This window comes from Aulonocara sp. 'chitande type north' Nkhata Bay, linkage group LG12, assembly GCF_057382095.1.
Source record: "Aulonocara sp. 'chitande type north' Nkhata Bay isolate Kocher_YH1m ecotype deep benthic linkage group LG12, A_spYH_male_GT1.1, whole genome shotgun sequence".
In the NCBI taxonomy this organism is placed as follows: Eukaryota; Metazoa; Chordata; class Actinopteri; order Cichliformes; family Cichlidae; genus Aulonocara; species Aulonocara sp. 'chitande type north' Nkhata Bay.
In genome coordinates, this window is record NC_141355.1 from 18,269,896 (window position 1) to 18,291,545 (window position 21,650).

The 21,650-nt window shown below is 41.0% G+C and overlaps 1 protein-coding gene across 1 annotated transcript in view; it reads left to right on the forward strand.

Moving 5' to 3' along the window:
• arb2a (ARB2 cotranscriptional regulator A) overlaps nucleotides 1-21,650 on the forward strand; it is a 166,591-nt gene that overhangs the window by 67,871 nt on the left and 77,070 nt on the right. The window contains exon 8 of the mRNA XM_086314021.1: nucleotides 2,530-2,649. Coding sequence (XP_086170147.1) covers nucleotides 2,530-2,649 — 120 coding nt within the window. The remainder of the gene's footprint in view (nucleotides 1-2,529; nucleotides 2,650-21,650) is intronic.

The following is a 21,650-nucleotide window of genomic DNA, read 5'->3' on the forward strand; positions in this document are numbered from 1 at the left end:
AAAAAGCTGTCTTTCAGCATCTGGAGACTGTTTTGTCCTGGGTGTCTAGAGTTCGGATTTGTACTTTATATTCACTGAGGGGACAGTATGGATTCCTATATATGTGGTAAACACATTGTACACACTCTCAAATGTCCCTTGACAGCTATGGTTGAAGTGTGCTGGCAACAGGTGTGCAGTGGGGAGGCTGTTCTGACAGTACTGGCAGATGCACACAGATCTACGAATGCGCACACATACACACACTCAAAGGCAGAGGAAAAAAATCTCTGGAAAATAAATAAACTAAGATACCGTGTGAGAGCTGGTGACGGGAAGCTAGTCTCACAGGGCAGCAGACTCCACTGCAGCAAATTAACTCTAGGAGATAATTGCAACAATATGCAAATGTTGTTTAGATAATTCAATACAATGTCATGTCAGGTAGTCAGTCACAGTTGCCTGATACTAAGGCAAAGACTGTATGTGCAAATTTGTGTGTGCGTGAGGTTAGGGGAAGGAGTCAGGAACACACCACCGCATGTTAAATCCTGCAGTGTTTTCCAAAATTATGAGTCATAGTATAGGAACAAATAAAGACATTTATCTTGTCCTCACATGGGCAAAAAACTAATATCGTGTCAGTTTTACTCATAGCCAGGTTTTGCCCTATTGATAACAGCACTTTTGGACTTGTTTAGGCGTTGGTATGTGTGCTACATAGAACAGCAAGCCATGTCTAATGTCTCTATGTCAGTGAACCTTGGGTGGAGAAGTGATAAAATAGGAGACAAATGAGTGTGAAGAAGAGCAGGTGGCATCAGTGAAGGAGAAAAGAAGGTAGAAGAGAAGGGAAGAGTGAAAAAAGGAGGCAGGCTAATAAAATGGGCTTCATAGATGAAGGGCGACATGGTGGAGAAGAGAAGAGGGAGACTTCAAAGGGCTTTGATGTCACAGCCTTTCAGACAGACAACTCTTCTTCAGCCAGCCGCCGCGTACATGCCGGAGACCACATACACATGAATGCGTGAAAAGTAAAGGCATAGCCCTGATGGCAGAAGGGCAGGGCAGAGCGGAGTTGCCTGCTCTTGCATCACGCTCTGTGAATGGAGGTTGGTGCTGACACTACAACCCCCCTCATGCTAATCTAGCGCAAACACAAACACTCTGACAGGTTAATTTACCTCTAGACAAACATGGCAACAAAAACACACATCAGCACATCATCAAATACTACAACCGCACACAGACTTGCACACACTGATGCACGTGAGTGAAACCATTGAATCAAATCACAAGCTCGATTACTTTGTACTAAAACTAAACTTTAAACCACATCTTTGTCTGCAGTGTGTGTGTACGAGTTGTGTGTTGAGCACCTTCTTCTCAGTTACCACCTTGAATATTGAAGTAATTATCTGTCTGACATAATACAGTGTCCTCACACAATGAAAGCAGAATTGCGTTAAGTAAAAGGATGGTCTCTTAAGATATCTCCTCTGTCCTTTACCATAAAATTGCTAATTGCTTTTTTGAGTTTGATTGAACAGTTTGACTCTCGATTAACAGATGCGGATTTCTTCTCCAACAAGCCGTGTGTTTGTTTACTTTAGGATATTATTTCTGTATGCATAAGCGTGCCAATTAAGAGAAGTATGCGTGTAAATAATCAGGTTTGCGTTTCGTATGGCTACAGTTTCTCGTGTTGTTGAATCGCAGGATACAGGTGTCTTCAGTTAACACAGTTTCTTGTGCAGTGTAACCTCTTGTGCGAATGCGCTGTTGATTTCTGTTGTGAACCAGACAGCCTGATAGAAAATCAAAGTCTGGAATCAATGTCACAAGTTCATTAATGGTTGCCCTTTTCGCAGCTGTACACTTGCTATTGTTCTTTCCAGTCCCAGATAAGCACTTACGTCTCAGGTTAATTAAACATGTCTTCTGGTTGCGTGTTACTGCACATGTGTGTGTGTGTGCTCGCACAACTGTATACATGCAGATGAGATTGAGAAAAGATGTAGGGGAATTTATTTGTGGTACAGCATTGTGCTTGAGTGTGTGTTTTGTGTGTACGTGCATATGTCTCCTCTCTGTCGTCTTTTTTTTTTTTTTTTGACCTTGCCCTGGTGTCTTCCCATTATGCCTCTACTGGTGTTTAGATGGACCATTGATTCAGCAACGGGGTACAAATTAAGATTTAAATGTTACGTCATCCTGCCTATTGAGTTTTACATTTAGGGCATTTGCAATATGCAAGACTTATTGATCTGTTGAAGTGTGGCTCTTTGTAGAAATCACCTCAGGCTACATCCACTTTTCTTTTGAATTCCTCTCTTTTTGGCTGGGCCTAGAGGGGCAGGTTTTGATGCTGTAGCATTAAAGCATCAATAGAGTTTAATAACTCTATTGATGCTTCATTGTCATTGGCTAGACCCTTCTTAAATGTTTTGTAGTTGCACAACTGGAGTTTGTCAGTAGCCTTCAAGCGTCAAGGATTTCTTTGAATTGTCTTTGTTGTGGATATGACAAAGCATATTTTTTGTCTTGCAGGAAAACGGCTCCTCAGAGGAACATGTGCTGTACGTGTGGGACCACTTTGTGTCCAAAGCCGCAGCCAAGAATGTCTTCATCATGGCCCATAGCTATGGAGGACTGTCTTTCGTTGAGCTGGTGAGTGTTTTAGTTTTCCGCTTGTCTTTTCTACCTCCTACCAACAAAAGCATGCACTGAAATGGACAATACACTCCTGTTAACACAAACACTATTGTACGTGTTTGACCCTTACACTACTTATTCTCGAACACACACACACAATAATACAGTGCTGTGAAAATGTATTTCCTGCTCTTCCTGATTTCTTTTTTGAAGATTTTTCACATGTAAATGATAAACAATAACTAGAGTAAAATTGAGGGACCAAAAATTATCCAAACATATCTAACTCTATGTAAAAAAGTACCTTTATTTTTTATTTCACTAGCCATACCCAGGTCTGATTACTTACTGCCCTTTTGAATAAAAAAAATCACTTAAATAGAACCTGTCTGACAAAATAAAATTGGCTAGAAGATCTGAAAAAGCAACACATCCCGAGAAACAAAGTCAAACAGAATCCTTGACATCTGTTAGTCTGAGAGGGTTACAAGGCCATTTCTGAGGCTTTGGGACTCCACTGAACCATGATGAGAGCCATTGTTCACAAATAGAGACAACGGTGGCGAACCCAAGAGCGTAATGATGACTTATCCAGGAGTTCCCAAAAGAACCCAGAACATCTAAATAACTGCAGGCCTCACTTGCCTCAGTTAATTTCAGAGTTCATGATTCGACAATAAGGAAGAGACTGGGCAAAAAATGGCATCCATGAGAGAGTTCTAAAGTAAAAACCACCGCTGATCAAAAAGAACATAAAGGCTCATCTCACGTTTGCCAAAAAAAGCACCTTAATGATCCTCAAGACTTTTGGGAAAATATTCTCTGGACTCACGAGACAAATGCTGAACCTTCTGAAAGGTTTGAGTCACCATTACGTTCCGTTGTAACATTCAGACATGGTAGTCTGATGGTCGGGGGCTGCTTTGCTCCTTCAAGACCTGGACAACTTGCAGTAATATATTTAACCACGAATTCTGCTCTCTACCGGAAATTGCCGAAGGAGAATGTCAGTTTGTGCCCTGAAGAAAAGAAAAAAGAAGGTTTTGGAAGGTTATTTAAAGTCCACACAGAAATACAATTGAAATGCTTTGGCATGAACGGACAGGGGAAAACCTTCCAATGTGGCTGAATTAAACAACTTTGCAAAGAAGATGGGGGGAAATTTCAAATGCTGTATATTATTGCAGATGCTTGATTGCAGTTCGTGGCACAACCAGTTTAGGGGGCATTTGCTTTTTCATATAGGGCCAGTTAGGTTTGCATAACTTTTTTCGGTTAATAAATAAAATCATAATTTAAAAACTGCATTTTGTATTTGTCATCTTTGTCTACTATTAAAGTTTCTTTAATGATCTGATATGTTTTATTGTTACAACTATGCAAAAAGTAAGCTATAAAAAAGGGGGTAAATACTTGTTCACAGCACTGTAAAGACAAATACACAGTGATATTAGCATTGGCCTCCGCAGGAATACAGACACCAGGCTGGCGATGTGTGAAGCTTGGTCAAAAGATTAAGAATAAAAGTGTGTAGTCTCTTTGAGAAAGAAACTACTACAACTATTTAATTCGTTTTACCTTTTTAGACAATCTGCTTCATCACTATCTTTGGGTACTTCTCTGCACATCAAGAACAGGAGGGAAAGAAGGGAAAGTTGTCTTGATAAGGAAAGAATAGCAGTCCAACAAAAGTGTTGCTGAGATCTGCTGTGCAGCATGCAGATCTCTCCACCTTAAGAGTGACCTTAAGAGTGACAGTAGATAGATCAAAAGATGGTGGGAGGGAAGAGAATTTGACTTTGAATGATTCAAAGGAGAGGTTGAAAATAAACGTTTGGCTAGCTTCTTACCTTTATAACCCAGCCCTTCAGCTAAATGGGCCTACAATGTGTCTTTTGAGGTTTAGACTAAGGCCTCTGAGGTTAATGTTTTATTTTCTAGTCTTAAATTTACAATGGATTGTGCATCGCATAATAATGATCCAACTCTTTTGTAAGTGTTTTAGTGAGAGTTACCAACTGCAATAATGAAGGTTATGTGCAGATAATAAATGCAATATTAGTGGGTTATCCTTCCCAAGCCATAATAGCATTTAAGAGCCAAGCTTAGGTACTATTTGTTGTTTGGTTTTCATCCCAGAGAAATCAAAAAGTGCCTTTACTAATATTTGAGTAATACACTGTTTTCATCATAAGAGCATGCTATTATTAGTACCTGTATCATTACTTGAGTACTTCTTAAGTACTAATCATTTAAGTTGTTGGAAAGTTGTCTACTAGGGTATAATCTTCCTGAGGTGGGCTACAGGATGACTATTTCTGACTATTCCTGTACTCAAAGCAGTCTTTCTAGTGTATAGAAAGACTCAGAGTTGCAGTACATGTGTAAATATGGCTTTATTCTTAGAAACAGTGATTAGTTGCATTAACTGTCAAAATATGATTATGGTTAGTTTGGACTGCAATTTAAGAAGCTTGCTAACTAACACATTGCGCTAATTGTGTTTGCAGGCCTTTCTATGATCTGAGAGCAGGGTTTATTTTGCTGCAGGTTTCTTGATCTGGGGAATCGCTGTTAGACTCAGTACAACCAATATTATTATATCTCTCCTTTTTACTCAGGAAGGAGAGGAGGAAAGAAGCTAAGAGGATAGGGCCTTTCATGGGGGGATGAAAGGTGGCCACTTCTCATACTGGTGTTTTCAGGGATGTTTTATTTTCTTTGTTTTCCTTTCACCTACTCTTTTTTTGTTTTGTATTTTGTAATTTTAATTTGGCTGCTAAATATTCATGCACTGTTTTGTCTGTGACAGCTTCACAATCTCTTGGGCTTTTTCACTGTGTGACGAACACTAGCTTTTCTCTCGATTTGAATCTTTCTGTCTTTCTGTGTTTCTTTCACTCAGACTCTCTTTGCGAGGCTGTGTGCTTTTGTGATGTACAAAACATGCATATATATTATGTGCATATACAGTATGAATAATTAGCATATACCAGATGCAGTATGGGGGAAAACAACATTAAAACAGACACTTTAAAGATTCTTGTGTTCCCTTTTTGTGTCAGGGTATTCAGATATGTTCTTATCAAGTTTCTGCTGAGGCCATAGTAGTTTATGCCTTTAAATGTCAAATGCTCTTGACCTCATCTCGACACTAATACAAACACGTCAAATCAAGTCCAGATTTTATTTGGACCTCCACCATGTTTGACATTGGCCATTTTCACACATGCAGTGCAGACTTTAACTTTCTAGACATTACGTGATGGAGGTGCATGTGACCACAAATGCCTGATCCAGCTGTTTCAGACATTTGTCTTTAACAGGCCAGCTACACAAAAACCCGTGTGATGTTCGATTGCAGCCATTTGTAGTGAAGTGAGAATCACGTAGGTAATGCTTTAGTAAGTTCACAGTAGGTAGGCATTGCGTGTCTTCTATAGTGTACTAAACCATATTACCAGTAATAAAAACATAACCGTTGTTTGCAGTGTTCCAGCATGGTTCATGACATTTTCCAGATTTCATGTTTGAAAACAGCTATGAAAACTCTTATCCTTACCTCAATCTGTTGTGCGATCACCTTGGTTTCACCTGTCCAAAAGGTTTTATTCCAATATTAGACAGTATTTTCTAGTGAGATTGGACTTTTCTTATATTGTCCATATTTACATTCACAGAGGCATCTTTTGATCAGAGATCAAAACAGAATTCTGCTGTCATCCAGTTGAGTTAAATCTTGTTGATTTCTGTTATGGGTGTGTTAGCTCAAAAACATGTTTATATTTTAGACTCTTTAAAATAGCCACGCTTTGCTCTGCTTTGCACACTCTTGGCCATCTCTTGATGAGCTTCATGGCGTAGTCCTTGAAGGAGTTCCCAGAGATGCCGAAGCACTTGTTGGAACTTTGCCTTTACTTTGTGGTCCATCTCATCCCAAACCATCTCGATAGGGTTTAAGTCAATTGACTGTGGGGGCTATGTTATCTGGCGCAGCACTCCATCACTCTTCTTCTTGGTTAGATAGCCGGGAGGTTTGTTTGGGGTCGTTGACCTGTTGAAAAATAAATGATGTGGACTATCATTTATAAAGGCAAACCGGATGGGATGGCATGCTGTGGTAGCCATGCTGGTTCAGTGTGCCTTCAATTTTGAATAAATCCCCAACAGTGTCACCAGCAAAGCACCCCCACACCATCACACATCCTCCTTGCTTCACGGTGGGAACCATGCATGTAGAGACCATCCATTCACTTTTTCTGCATTGCACAAAGACACAGTGAGTTGAAGATCTCAAATTTAGACTCATGAGCCCAAAGCACAGATTTCCACTGCTCTAATGTCCATTCCTTGTGCTTCTTGGCTAAAAAAAATCTCTTTTGCTTGTTGCTTTTCCTTAATAGTGGTTTCTTAGCAGCTATTTGACCATAAAGACCTGATTCACACAGTCTCCTCTGAACAGTTGATCTACAGACGTGTCTGCTACTTACACTCTGTGTGGCATTTAACTGGGCTCTAATCTGAGGTGCTGTTAACTTGCGATTTCTGAGGCTGGTGTCTTAGAGGAATTTATCCTCAGCAGCAGAGGTGATTCTTGGTCTTTCCTGGGGCGGCTTTCCAGACTGACTGACCTTCAGTTCTTAAAGTAATGATGGACTGTCATTTCTCTTTACTTAGCTGATTGGTTCTTGCCATAATATGAATTCTAACAGTTGTCAAATCGGGCTGTCAGCTGTGTACCATCCTGACTTCACAACACAACTGATTGCCGCAACCCCATTAAGAAGGCAAGAAACTCCACAAATGAACCCTGACAAGACACACCTGTGAAGTGAAAACCATTTCAGGAGACTGCATCATGAAGCTCACTGAGATATAATACATAATTCCATATATCTTGCTTCATATATTTGATGTCTTCAGTCTGTATCTACAATATAGATAGTAGTAAAAATAAAGACAAACCATTAAATGAGAAACTTTTGACTGGTAATGTATATATATATTCAATGCAGTGCCCCATTGGGCCTGGAGCCTATGCCAGCTGTCATGGGTGAAAGGCGGGGTACACTCTGGGCAGGTTACCAGTCTATCACAGGGCTAACACAGAGAAACAGACAACCGTTCACGCTTGCATTCACACCTTTGGCCAATTTAGAATTGCTAATTAATCTAATCCATGCATGTCTTTGGACTGTGGGAGGAAGCTGGAGTACCCGGAGAGAACCCACGCAAGTACAAGGAGAGCATGCAAACTCCACATAGAATGGGACCAGCTGGTCGGTGGATTCAAACCCAGGACTTTTCTGCTGTCAGGCAACATTTCTAACCACTATATACACACAAACACACACGCAGAGCCCATATACAGTACAGAGCACTGTTGTGATTTTTTTTCTAGACTTTTCTCTGCTTCAAGGAATGTACTACAGAAATAACATAAAAATATACACATGGGATTTAAATCAGCCACTATGTATTTCTTACTTGTTATTGCAATCTCTTACCCACAAGCATGCACACACATACATATACATGCTTGCACACGATCTGCTTAATTGAAGTGAAAGTAGTCCAGTGGGATGTGATGGGAGGTGTGCGTGTGTGTGTGTGTGTGTCTGTGTGTGTGTGTGTGAGCTGGCAAGTGGAGACTGGGGCCTTGTGGGAAGAACCATTTGACACATGAGAAGACCAAGAGAAAACAAGTTGTCTGTGGGTTAATTAATTACTATTCCCCTTTGCAGTTAATAAATACATTTCTGATCAAGCACTTCAAAAAGGCCTGCCATTAATTTCTCCCGCTCGCTCCCTGTGTAGCCAAGAATGTTAGCCCCTGTTTAGAGCACGCAAGTGTTTCACTGCAATTCAATTCTTTTAAAACCTTTCACAGTGTGTGCTGACCAATTATAGATATATCAAACAGTAAGTAACTGCCTCTGATTGAGAGACAGAGAAGCTTGTGCTACAGGGAGGAACATAGTTGCTCTTTCTGCACTTTGCCCTACCGTTTTCACTCTGTGTCCTTAAGCGATCACAGAATCCATCCATCCATCTCTGTTCACTGCTCCTCAGTTTCTCTTTCAGAGTCCCTAGGCTCTGACACTTGCTGTGATGCTTGGCCAGCCTGTTCCACCCTGCTCCACCCTGCCCCTTCTTGTTGTCTGTCAGCTGTATAGTTTTAAAGAAATATGGATCGTGTTCCCTCAGCTGCTGTCCTAAATTCCTTGTCCTTAGTCCAGCTCTTCTACAGTAACTACATAATAGAAGTTTTTAGCCCAGCTGTGGAGTACTATTTCTTTCTCTCCGTCTCCATGTCATGCACACACATACAAACACACACGACCCTGCTTGTTTGGGTTCCACATTTCCATTATGATTAGGACATTATCTCACACCAAACCAGAAAAAAAGGAATGGACAGAGGAGATAGAGCCATACAGGATGTGAAGGACCTGCATCCATCTCTCCCTCCGCTCGGCTTGTTTTTTTCATTATTTTTCGTTGCCAGGAGTTAGGGGGGTGGATGTGTAAGTGTAAGTGGTGGTGGTTCTGTTGAGGAAGGGTTGTCTAACCCACACTAACCTTCCCGCTCACAGAGTGAAAAAGGAGCACTCTTATTGGATAGGACAGGGCATCATTATATAAGGTCTTATGTAAGAATGCATCTGTCTCCTAGTACACAAATGTGTGGGTGCCAACCAGACAACCAGCCAGCCACCACAACAGCCCCTCAAAAACATGGTTACAGATTTTAAGTGCCCTCTTTGAATACAGCACATACATACATTACATGCTTGCAGAATATCTTCGAGTACACTTTCTGTTTACGGCCACCTGTTTCCATCTGCAGTAAATATACATAATATACAAATATATTTAAGTTCTCTCTCTGGGTGGTAATTGTTTGTGCAGTTTTATATAAGTTGTGGCTGGGTGTCAGATGTGGGAAGGGTTGCTTGAGGGTTTTTTTATCCCCTCCTTATGGACCTAATTTTTATACCACAGTAAGCATTGTTTGCTGCACATCGTGGTATAGAGATTTGAATTTATAAGTTGGAAGTATGATTAAGAGCACTTGCCTTCTCAGGCTTTAGGTTTCTTGCTTCTTTTTTGAAATCTTTGAACTTGTACGCAATCATCTTTACAATACTATATTTGACATGTCAGGTCCTGCCCTGCCTGTGGCGATCAGCAGGGCTGGACCCAGACAGGTGTCTGGAATGTGGTAACAGGTGTTTTGCAAACAATCCTGTTTCCTGTTGTTACCCATTTTAAAACTCTGGAATAGATAATAATGATACTTTTACATGAGTGTATTCTAATGATACATTATAATATCAGCATGCAGTTTGAATGAAAAATTGGCTCATGTACATTTAGAATGTCTTAATATTCAGTGCCCCTAAAGCATTTTTGTGAAAAAGATGATCCATGTTTTTTCAGCCAGATTTTTGTGTGTTCCTAAAAGCTTTTTGTGATGTCACAAATTCTTGGCGTTCTCAGTTTTTGTACTTTTAAAACTGTTCAGTGGGTTGAGGTGACCATGCTAGAAAATCCATCACAGTTGCCAAGTTTGGATTCTTTGTGGTCCTCGAACAGTTTTTGTAATGTTTGGAGGTATGCTTAGGTTCATTGTGTTGCTGCAGAATTAATCTTACTCAACTAAGATGCTAAAGAGAGGACATTTTTTTTGAGAATGAAGTGTTATTTTTCCTTGGCCAGGATGGAGTCATTTCAGTAAAAATATCCAGTGCCAACCTTCCTAGGCTTTAGTATTCCCCCATTGTGTTTTATTGCCAGTTCTGTTACTTCCATAAATCTAAAATTGTGTTCATCAGTAAATGTGATTTTTTTTTTCCAGTTAGCCACTTCAAAATTCTTATCTTAGCCCATCCAAAGTATTTGGTCTTGCTTTACTTTTCCAAGCAGCGGTTCAGAAACCACTTTTTGTCCTTCTGAAACACTACTAGATTCAATTTTGAAGAATACTTTTATGATTTGAAACTTGTGTGAAAATTCAATATTTTTTTCACCTGCTGCAAAACAAAACAATATATTGGTATGATTGATGGTATGGTCACTTTTGCTCTGCCTTGGAAACAACTGATGTAATTTCCACAAAGTGTTTAAGTGTCCTTCACTGCCTTTCTCATAAACAGTCACACGAGCCACTATCTGACGCTGAGGAAGCCCCTCTATTCTTTTTGTGATGCATTTAATTAGTTCTCATGCCATGTTTCTCACTACTCCAGTGCTACTTTGTTGGCATTGTTCTGCTGGAAACTTGAGACTCAGCCACATTTATAGTGTGTGAAAAATGACTGCATGAATTGGTCAAATCCACCTGACTGTTATCTGAATGTGTGATTAAATGGTACAACAACAAGAGGATTAAAGGGTTAGTTACTTAAAATGAATTTCTGATCTAAAGCTAGTTTTGAATTTGTCTTCATTTCTTATCAGTATAGTATCTTAATGTTTATTTTTTAGCCAAGAAGCAATAATCTGGGTATTCTCACTGCCACTTTAAAAAAAAATTTATATACATATATATATATTCTTTACATGACATCATAGTTTAAGGTGCTCAGGGTTATATATGTTAGCTCATGAACTGTAATTGTTTATTGTTCGGCTACTTAGCAAAATAACTGCATGGAGCTCAGTTTAAGTTTCTTGGCATTTCACGCTTTCTTAACTCTTGACAAAGCTCAGCTGATTCTCAGATGTATTGGTGATGGCCATGTTAGCTAACATAGCACAAATATGAAATTATTGGATGTCTTCTCTTTGGTCAGTACTTGGGTGTTTTTCTCGCTGCAGCCATGCATGCGTGCACAGAGGTAAAATTGATACCGATCTTATTGCATTATATAAATCCCAGTCAGCCAGCAAACAAGTCGATTTCTCCAAAACTGTTGGAGCCTTCCTTTAAACTGTGTCAAGCTACACTCCACATTTAGATTTATCTGAAAGACTCTTTAAGGCCGGCGCAACCTTCACCTGTGCTCATGAACACACAAGCAAAAATCACTTAAATTTGTTGACAAAATCTCTGCTCTGAAGTCGTCCATTCGAAAATCCCCTCATCTAATGCTGTATGCACGTCTCGCCTGCCTTCGAAACTCTAAGTGCTTGCCTGTCTCTTGCTTCTGGAGGGGATGAAGAGAAGGTTTGTTTTTATCTCAAGGTTCTCCATAGCTGGCGGGCTTGCAAGCGGTGCAGTTGTAGAGCAGTTTCCTGCATGTATGTCTGTCTGCTTGTGCTTATATGTGTGCGCGCGTGATTCTGTGTCTTCTGCACGGGCTCTGTGTTTGTCTGGTTGCATGTGTGTTTATGTGCTTGCACGTATGTATATGCACACTTCTGTGCGTCTCAGCCTTTGCCTGGAGAAGCCTGTATCGTCCTGAGCAGAACAGCTTGGTTAAGAGAGCTGCTATCAGCGCCACGTTAGGAGAGGAGAGGACAAGAGAGGAGGAGAGGGTGAGAGGCAATGATAAATGGCTGGGGCACACTAGCAGAAATTAGTGGAGCCGTATGCAAAGCTGTGGCGTTTTGTTTGATGTGAAACAAAAGGACCACCACGACAAAAGTGCCTGCCAGCCTGCACGGCAGGACAGCAGCCCTCAGGACATACACCATCTCCACTGACAAAGTGTGCATGTGTAATTGGATGTGTGTGTGTGTTTTGGTGCGCACTTGGGTGTGCACGTACGTGTTAATGCATGGCGCTGTTTTCTTGTCCTGTCTATATTATGTATATTATCTCTCTGTGTGTTTTTGTGGTCTGGTCGTAATGACAGACAATGCCTGGCCCTTTGTGTGCCATGAAAAGATATGGTTTCTTCCTCTGTACAACTACAGCATATTTGCTCTATTAAGCGGCTGAAATACAGCCGTCTAATTTCTTTGTGAATGAATAGGATCTTAGAGAGCGCCTCTCCTCTTAACATAAGGATGTAAATTGAACTGTTTAAATGTCACGGCTAGCAAGCTGATTTGATTTGAATTGATTTGCTTGTTTCTGGAAAAAAAAAGACCCCCCTTGCCAAAACCTTAGCTGTGCTGGTTGCCACAGATAGACCAAGGTCTTTCTTTCCACCTCAACAACACATTGTAGGGCCCCTGAATTCTTCTATCTGCTGTGATTATGTACAAATGGCCTTCATTTGCCATCCATTTCAAAGCTGTAGTGCTGCATTGTGACTAGAGGCAGATGACGCAGACCAAATTACAGCGGGTTTGCTGCCTGAAAAGGATACTCACACAATAGGCTTTGTGAAGTATTCCCTTCAATACGTCGCCATTATTCTCACCTTTGTTGGTATTTCTCTCTATGTTTCAGGAGCATCTTTGGGTTCTAGATTGCATTTGTGGTGTTAGTGAAGAGTGGGGGGTTGAAAATACTTACCTCTTATGTCTCTTGTGCTATTCCTTCAATAATATCAAGGGTAATTGATTTTGTGATAGATTCGTTTTTTGTTTGCTTCCTAGGTTTGCTTTTAATTTCCTTCATTATTAATTATGTTGTTTTATTGTTTTGAAGTTGCAGGTTAATCGAGATCTCAGGAGCATAAATGTAAAAATAGGGATATTTTTTGCCTCTAGATTAAACTGCCTTTCTCACTTTAGTCAGATTGTTTACACAGTAAGCAGACGAGAAGTAGTCTAAATGACTTCAGTTACCAAGAATCTTCCTAGAAAACAGTTGCTCCCAGTTGCCTATTGACTTTTTTACCTTCTTCTTTCCTGTTTTCTGCTAGCATCTGATATACTTTTTAGTTTGTCTTTCAAACTGTCTTATTGGTAGCTACCACTAACTGGCCAGCTAACTAGTTAGTAGTTGATATCTTATGAGCAGTGTTGGGTAAGTTACTTTAAATTAGTAACTTAGTTACATTACTAGTTACTTCTATCAAAAGTAACTCAGTTACTTCAAGTTACTCGTTACTTTCAGAGTAACTAGTTACTAGGGAAAGTAACTTTGGTTTTACTCAGAATTCTCTTGTTAATGTGTTGCTTCCGTAACTGGATACCCAGCAAGATTGCCAGTCTTCTAGCTTGCTTACTTGCCACAAGTGCACTGTGCCACCTACCAATAGAAAGGAAAAAATAATGTGCACATTTCCACGAGAGAAATCCCACGCCTGATTCTATCCTAGCCTGCTTTTTACATCCAACACAAAAACTGCAGTTGTGGTGCTTTCGATTGTACTCAGAACTCGGAAATTCTGCCTTCTGAATAGGAAGATGTAGGTAACACCAGACTGCAGATGAGCTGCATACAGAGCTGGACTGGGACAAAAAAATCGTCCCGGGCATTTTGACTAGAGACCGGCCCACCATTATAGGAAAAATCATAAAGCCTTTGAATGAAAACAAACACTGTTGTGACAGTGATGTACACTGTTCTGATGGTATATATGTATCAATCTATCAATTGTTTGTTGCAAGACTCAGATAATTATTTTTTTAAAAGTGAGACATTTTAAATGAGAATAAGAAAGTATTCCCTTGTGCCCCCTTTCCTTTTTAATGCCCTACATGGACCCCTGGCAACACTTTGCTAGACCTGCCCCTGCACAGTTACCAGCTGTCAGCTACCTAAAAAAGGATAATGGTGTTATTTGTCTCTCAGAAACAGTTCATAACTTCCCTTCAACTCATTCATGTCACCTGAAAGGTAAACCTGTTTCTCCATCACAGCTCTGATGATTCAGTAAGGACATCTCCTGGTTTCATCTTCATGTTTCCCTCTCATCACATAACCAAACCGATATCATGACCAGCAGGTTTACAGCTGTGGCTCCAGCCAACATCAGCTGATACTAGAAATTAATATTAAATAAATTCTAACAACAGCTGATCAAACGTGCTGCTGTTGTTTACCGCGACATCCGCTGGTTTCCTCTTTCTGCCGCAAAGTGGGCGATAAATAAACAAGAGAGAAAAGCCGATCAGCTGATCATTGATCAGTTTCATGATTGAAGTAGAAACAGGAGAGGGAGGGTGAGAGGATGAGAGAAGAAGCTGTGCAGCGTAAACACAGAATAACTCCAGCTTTGTGTCTTTTTCATTGTAGCTGAAGTCCGGGACAAACTGTTCCTTTTCACCTCAATACGAAACACGTAATATTTTCTCTGAATACGAGACGATTCCGTTTTTTACGGCACGGTTGTCAACTCTAATAATTAACCTTATGAACAAAATAAAGTTCAACATCAGTAACATAGCACCCACCCAGCTGTATAGAAACTCCGTCATGCTAGCTAGCACGCAGTACGAAAAAGTCAGCATAACGAAAATAAACTCCACCTAACCCTGGTTCATATCTGACCCAGATGGACTGCAGGTTATAACTTCTTACCTGAAGTTCAGTTCACCTGACACTCTTGGACCAGCAGCCGCTTCGGGTCTCTCCTCTTGCCTCCTTTTTCCTTCATCCACCTGCTGGCTTCCACCACTTGCTAATGTTATTGAATCTGTGGAAGGTCCGCGATAGCCACCACACGAAGTAACGAATAACGAGCCTATCTAAATCCCAGTAACGAGTAACGCGTTCCCGGTTTTGGGATAATAACTAGTTACCGTGCTCGTTACCACAATAATAATGTAGTTACTGTAACGCGTTACTTAATAACACGTTAGTCCCAACACTGCTTATGAGTAAAAAAAAAGGCTTTTAAGTGCCATTGAATTTAACATTGATTAAAAAAGTATGTAAAACCTTTTTGAATCCCAAAGTTTCCTTCTGTTTTGCTACCGCCTTTCACATTTGCATTATTGCAGTCAGTTGTCTTTTTCCACATTTTTAGTAATTATCCGATGCCAGTCAGAGAGATTAATATAGAGTGTTTTTACAACACAGCAAAGGTAGACAGGCAAGAGAAGCTCTGAAAAAAGTGATGTGTTTAATGTTTTAACAGCTGTTTCCCTGAACTTTGTTTCAGCTGAAGGGCTACTGCAGGTGTGGCTAGGTAGATGCTTATCTGAGACGTAGCCAGCTACCAAGGCCAATTCAAGGTACCAGTTGTTATTCCAGACTTTTTACAATCTGGGGAATTTATATATCTTGTTTTGATCAAAATTTTCCTATAGTGCATTTAACAGCCCAGAGGCAGACAGAAGCTGTTGCTTTCACCTGAAGCTGTGATGCCGGATCAGTCAATACACTTTAGGACTTCATTTCCTCAGTTCCCTCTTTCTCTCTGTATGTATGAAGGCGTGTGCGCTTTTCTCAACAGTTCGGTAAGCTGCTGTCATTTTATTATAGACATCTGCTTATAAGCAACAAAGTTGTCAGTTTCCTGAGTGCAACAGTTATCTTGTACATAATAAAGATGCTCCTTCTAATTTGTCTATATTAGACTTTGATTGGCACCAATTTTAGACTCCAGCAGATGGAGGCATTACTAAATGTTGGTTATGAATCGTTTGTCTGGTCTAGTCCTTGGTCTGACCATCCATGGTTTTCAATGGTCGAGCAAGCTTTCACTAGCTCGTCCCGGTTACCCACTCCTCTCCTTTATTATTATTTTTTCAAAACACAAAGATGTTGCCATGGTGATGTAATTGAAAATCATTACATCTCAAACAAGTATTGTTGAGGTGACTATTCACAAGTCTCACCTTTTTGTCTTCCTGTTTTTTTTCCCCTTCCTAGTAAAAAGGAAGTGCAAAATCCATCTGTCCTTAGTGCATCATTGTGCAAAGGCTCTTTTTTAATCCCTCTTGCGCTGCCCATCCACCCCATAGCCAAACCTATTCAACACAGGGTCTTATTCACCACTTTATGATATAAAACACAGAGCTAGTTAAAGTTCATTTGAGTTCAGTTAAATCTTGAGGGATTCATCATTACATATTTACTGGCTGAGGCTGATCTTGCTGTAAGGTTCTACCCTCGTCCCATTGATCTAGTGCGCATGTTCACTCCCGAGGTTACAGGACGTGCTTCCATTTGCATAAGGCCCTGGGCAAGGTTCTTTCCACCATTGATTGGCCTGTCCATGAGCGCCCCGTGCCTTCTCACATTGATCACTTTGTTTTTTCCCGGAGACAGTGCTACTCAGAGTTCAGCTGCAGCTCTAGCATATCAGACCTGCCGGAGGAAGAGAGAGAGGGACCGACGGAGGGAGAAAGGAGAGAAAAAAGAAAGAGAGGGGCAAGATGGAGTCATAACTGATAGATGGAAAACCAATAATTAATACTTTGCATACTTTTTTCTATGAGTTTTAGAACTATCAAAGTATGAAACACTTTCCATTGCCACCTACGTTATCCCTCTTTCAGCCCGTGTTTCCTCGAGTAAGCTGCTTAAGAAAGTAGGATTCAGTAAAATTGCACACAATAAAATATATAAAACATTCAGCACACTCAAACATATATTGCCTTTTCTTCTACCTGAAGTACTGCTGAAATTGAGCAGACCTCCTCCCTTCCTGTTCATCCTCGCCCTGGTCTGCTTGTATCAGTGTGCTACAGAGCAAACTCTCCTCTAAGCTGTCTGTTACTTGTTTTCTCTCTCCCTCTCAGTAAAACTGTCTTCCTTGTAGGCTGCTTGGACAGTCTTCCCTCACTTTACCTTTCACTTCCTCAGAGAGGATGCTGTCTAGGATTGCTCAGGGTTTCTCTGCTGTCAACCATCCATAGTCTTACTGTAGTTGTGAATTCTTATAAAGGCTGAAGATGTACAGCTATATTTCTTGAAGTATTTACTGAAGTAGACTTATTTCACTCAGACAGGTCTAATCATGCAGTCATGACTTTGGGTGTCGCATAAAGCCATACATGCATTTTGACTTGTGCATATGTGCCATTGTGTCTTTATCCAGCATGGCGTCAGTAGCGGCGCAAGGATCAGATTCCCATGATGCACCTCTTCTCTTTGTTCTGCTTTGTGAAAGCAGTGCGCAGCTTTGTCTGCTTTTCCCGTTCCACTCGGCTCGTTGCCTCAGCGGCAAGGTCTCAATCTCTTCCCTCTCTTTTTCTTCAGACCTCTATCTTTCTTTTATTCGCTCTTTAATACGCATTGGGCACTGTTATCCATTTTCCCCCCACTCCTCTCTCATTTATTGCCTTTTTCCTTTACATGGCAACCAAATTCGCCGTAATTCTTACTTTCCCTTTGCCTCCCTGTTTTTTTTTTTTTTTTTAAATGTCAAACCACTCCCTCCTGCCGCTGCTTTTTGTGGATAAAATACTTCTAAGCTTCTTTGGTGACCCTCCTAGTATCTACTTTCTTTTACCACTTAAACTCGCCTCTTTTCATTTTCTTGTTTTTATTTGGTTTCATGGTGTATATGGTATTTTACTTTGTTCTTTGCTCTTCCCCTTTGCTTCTGATTCAGTCACTTTCTTTTCCCTTCCCTCTCTTAACCTCAACTTCACACCAGATTTTGCCGCTCTATTCTTTCCCAGCGATTCTTATCCTTCACTCGAGAATGACCTCACTCCTCTCTCCTTCACACTATTTTTTATGTCTTTTAGATTTGTCTTTTTCAACCATCTCGCCCTAAAACCACTCATTTTTCCCAGTGATTCATCATTCTCGCACTTCATCCCTCGAGTGCTGTTTATTTTGTGTGAAATCATTTTAAATTAAATAGCGATCTCAACCTTATAACTCAGTACCATCAAGTATGTCAAATAATAAGTGATCGTAAAATGCAAGTTTAAAAACTTTCCCCAAATATTTACCAAGTGGATTATTTTTTTTCTCCTTTTTTACTCTGACTTGTCTTTTATCATCTCACATTCGCTGTTCCCACTGTGGTATTTTCATGCATTCACCTGCTGTGTCTGGGTGTGTCATCTGGTTACGACCTAGGTCACCTTCACCGAAGAGGGAATACAAGTGCTTGACACGAGGTTTGAATGTGTTGAAGATGACATGTTGACAGCTCAAATGAATCACTTGTCACGTGTCATTTTTTTTCTTTCCCACTTGTTAATCCTTCGGTAAGAATACAATATAGGAGAGGAATCTCGAGCCCATACCGGGGTTGCAAATTGTCACGCAAGCATCGCTCGATTTCGACACTTGGAATCCAGTTTGCTTTTACGTTTTTGTTGTTTTGCTTTTTATTTTTCCACTCTGCCCTCAAGACTGTGAATGGTCTCATTCTGTGGCAAATGTAGCAGGGAGAATACGTCTTAGGGATTGAAAGGAGAGAAAGTGTTGTGTTTGAAAAGCTGTGAGGCACAGCTAGGCGGATCCTGGTGCAAATGTCAGTGAACTCAGTGACTCTAGGGTTGAAGTTTAAACCCTCTCTCATTTGCTCCTCTTTTCTGTCTTTCTTTTTATTCTCTTTTCCCTTTTTGCTTTTTGTCTTTCAAACTCTGCATCTTCATCCACTTCATCCTCTATCTCTCTCCCTCTTTCTCTCTCTGTCTGTCTACGACTGCTTTTAAAGTTCAGTGACTGCTATGTTGGTTTTCTGTGGTATCGGTCTAAACCTTAAGTACCAGGGTCACAGGAATTTTTTAGTGCCTGTCATTTTTTTGTGTCAGTGCATAACTTGCAGTGCGTAACTTGTGGGGTTTGTTTTCTACTTATAAGTGCAGCTTTTAAGCCGAAGGCACATACTGATGAGACTGATGGTAAATGGAAAACAGGCAGTGCCACAGTGTTTCAGTCGGTTCATTTTTTTCTGCTTTTTAAACTTGGTTTATCCTATATGGGCTATTCAGCTGATATATTCCCAATTCTATAGCCTTCAATACTCACGGAAAGCCTTGTTTGAATCTTTTATGGCAGTTTTTTCCATGGATGTGTTTTAGTTATGTACCTGCAGTAAAACATATTTAATTTTTTAAGCCTGGAAAGCCGACAGTGAAAAGAGATGAACTGTTTTATGTGCCATTTTAAGGCTTTATGTGCTGTGAAATACGATGGGGTTATGAAAGACCAAAGGAAGGTAGAGTGAGGAAGGGAGAAGGAGAGTGAGGCAGAGACTCCTGGTGTGGAGCACCCTTTGATGTCTTAGCCGGCTCGGAGTTGAATATGGAGCTCACTGAAGGGTAGGCCTTGTTTCATGGTGGGAATATGAGGCTGATCCTGCGGTCCGATTTAAAAAGAAAAAGAAAAAAATCGTACACACATTCACAGATTTTTTTTTAGAAAATACCATATTTGGGTATAAATGTTTTCATTGTTAAACCAGAGTTTTCATTTTACTCCATAAGGCCTGTTTGTTGTCCCAGTGAACTAGTTTTTGATTCCTCCCATCATGATGTCAGTAGTTCATGGTTCATATTCAGATCAGTTAGCAGGCAAGGGTCTTTGAAAGCATGTGTGTCTCTGTCTCATATATATTCTGCGTTCCTATTAGATGGCTTCACACTTGACTATTCCTCTGGACTCCGCTGACACTGGCTTTCATGCATGGCCTGCCTCTACCTCTTTCTTTCTCCACCACTTACGTTCTTACTTTTGTGGCCTTGAGCATTAAAAATAGCTCGGTGGTGTCAGATAACTTTTAACCTCATCACCACCAACCAACTAACATGTTCAGTAGATCCCCATCCCCCATCATCGTTTGTTAACATCCATCTCTTCTTCTGCCTTGTTTTCTCCATCCTCGTATTCCTTTCACCAGTCTGGCTCCTTCCACCCGCCGCCCTGACTGTGCCTTCCACACGTGAAGCCATTTTTCTCATGAATTAAGCCTCTTCACCTCTTGCCTCCCTTCGCCTCTATCTCTCCGCGCTCCCTCGCTGTCCTTTCATTTCTGTTTTCGTGGTGTTGCTTAGGGTGATGGTTAGTTGGTTTGGTCTGAGTTCTCTTTGATGAAAACACTAGGGGGCACTGCCTGTCCTTTGTTACCCCTCTCTTTTCCTTAGAAGGTTTCGATGCTTGTGTATTTTTGTATGCATGCTTCGTCTTTGTCTGCCTGACCATGCATGTGCTCTTGTTTGTGTTTGCATTTTGTTAAAAATCAGTCCCTTGTCTGTAATGGATGACACAGATCTGCACTGAGACAGACAGGAAGGCAGACAGGCGGCAGGTCTCTGGTGGTCACCGGGGCCACTGCTCAGCACCCATCCACGTCCCCCTGTCCTCACACTCACCCCCTGTTTCTGTTTGGTGAACCCAGGGGTGTGGGTTAATGAAAAGGGCTTGGACCACTGAGAAGAACGACAGTCATCTCTCAGCCACCTCTGCTCACCTCCAGCCCTCAGAGACTCTCACTCCATGACAGGCCCCCCCTCTTCATGTCTCTCTCCCTGTTTCGGCCTCTATCCCCTGGGTCATACCATATCATCTGGCTGCCCATTGGCCGCCAACAAAACACAGCATTTGAAAATGATAAAAAAAATAAATAAGAAGGACGGTGGAACATTTTCAGACTGGAGAATGTCTGTAAAAACAAGTGCACGAGAACAACTGTCCTGTTTATTCAAATGCCTAGCAATCGGACTAGGATTTGGATGCCACTGTTGAGAGGAGACGGAGAGGACGCAGACCTTTGTTTCTGTTTTGTTTTTACTCTGCTAGTCGGCAGCTTCTAGTTTCGCTCCACTTCGTGTGGATACCCCAGCAGTACTCTAGTTTTGTTCTTTGTATCCTTTGTATATTGCAGAAGCTATAGTTTGCAATTAGTGACCATGTTCTTTTGCCTCATTTATCGTTAAGTCCGCTGATGAATGTGATTGTTTTTGAAGAAAACCGAATTATTGATTTGCGTTGTTGTCTATGGTGAGGAGACAGCTGATGAGGGGTGTTTGATAGTGCTAATTGGCAGCTCCCATCCATGCAGTGTGTGGTTGGTGGTGGGTTGGGGCTGGGCGAAGTGAGGCGCTGTTATTGTTTAGAGGTGTCAAACCCAACACAGAACAAAGAGGACGGGAGAAATGTGCTGCGCTCGCCCATCAGTGTGCTGAATGCAGCTTATGCACACACGTGCACGCGCGCGTATAAATATATATTTTATATATGTATGAATGCACATGTGTCTGTCCACCCAGGCACATATCTCACACAATAGCACATTACCTGACGTCATATATAGGGT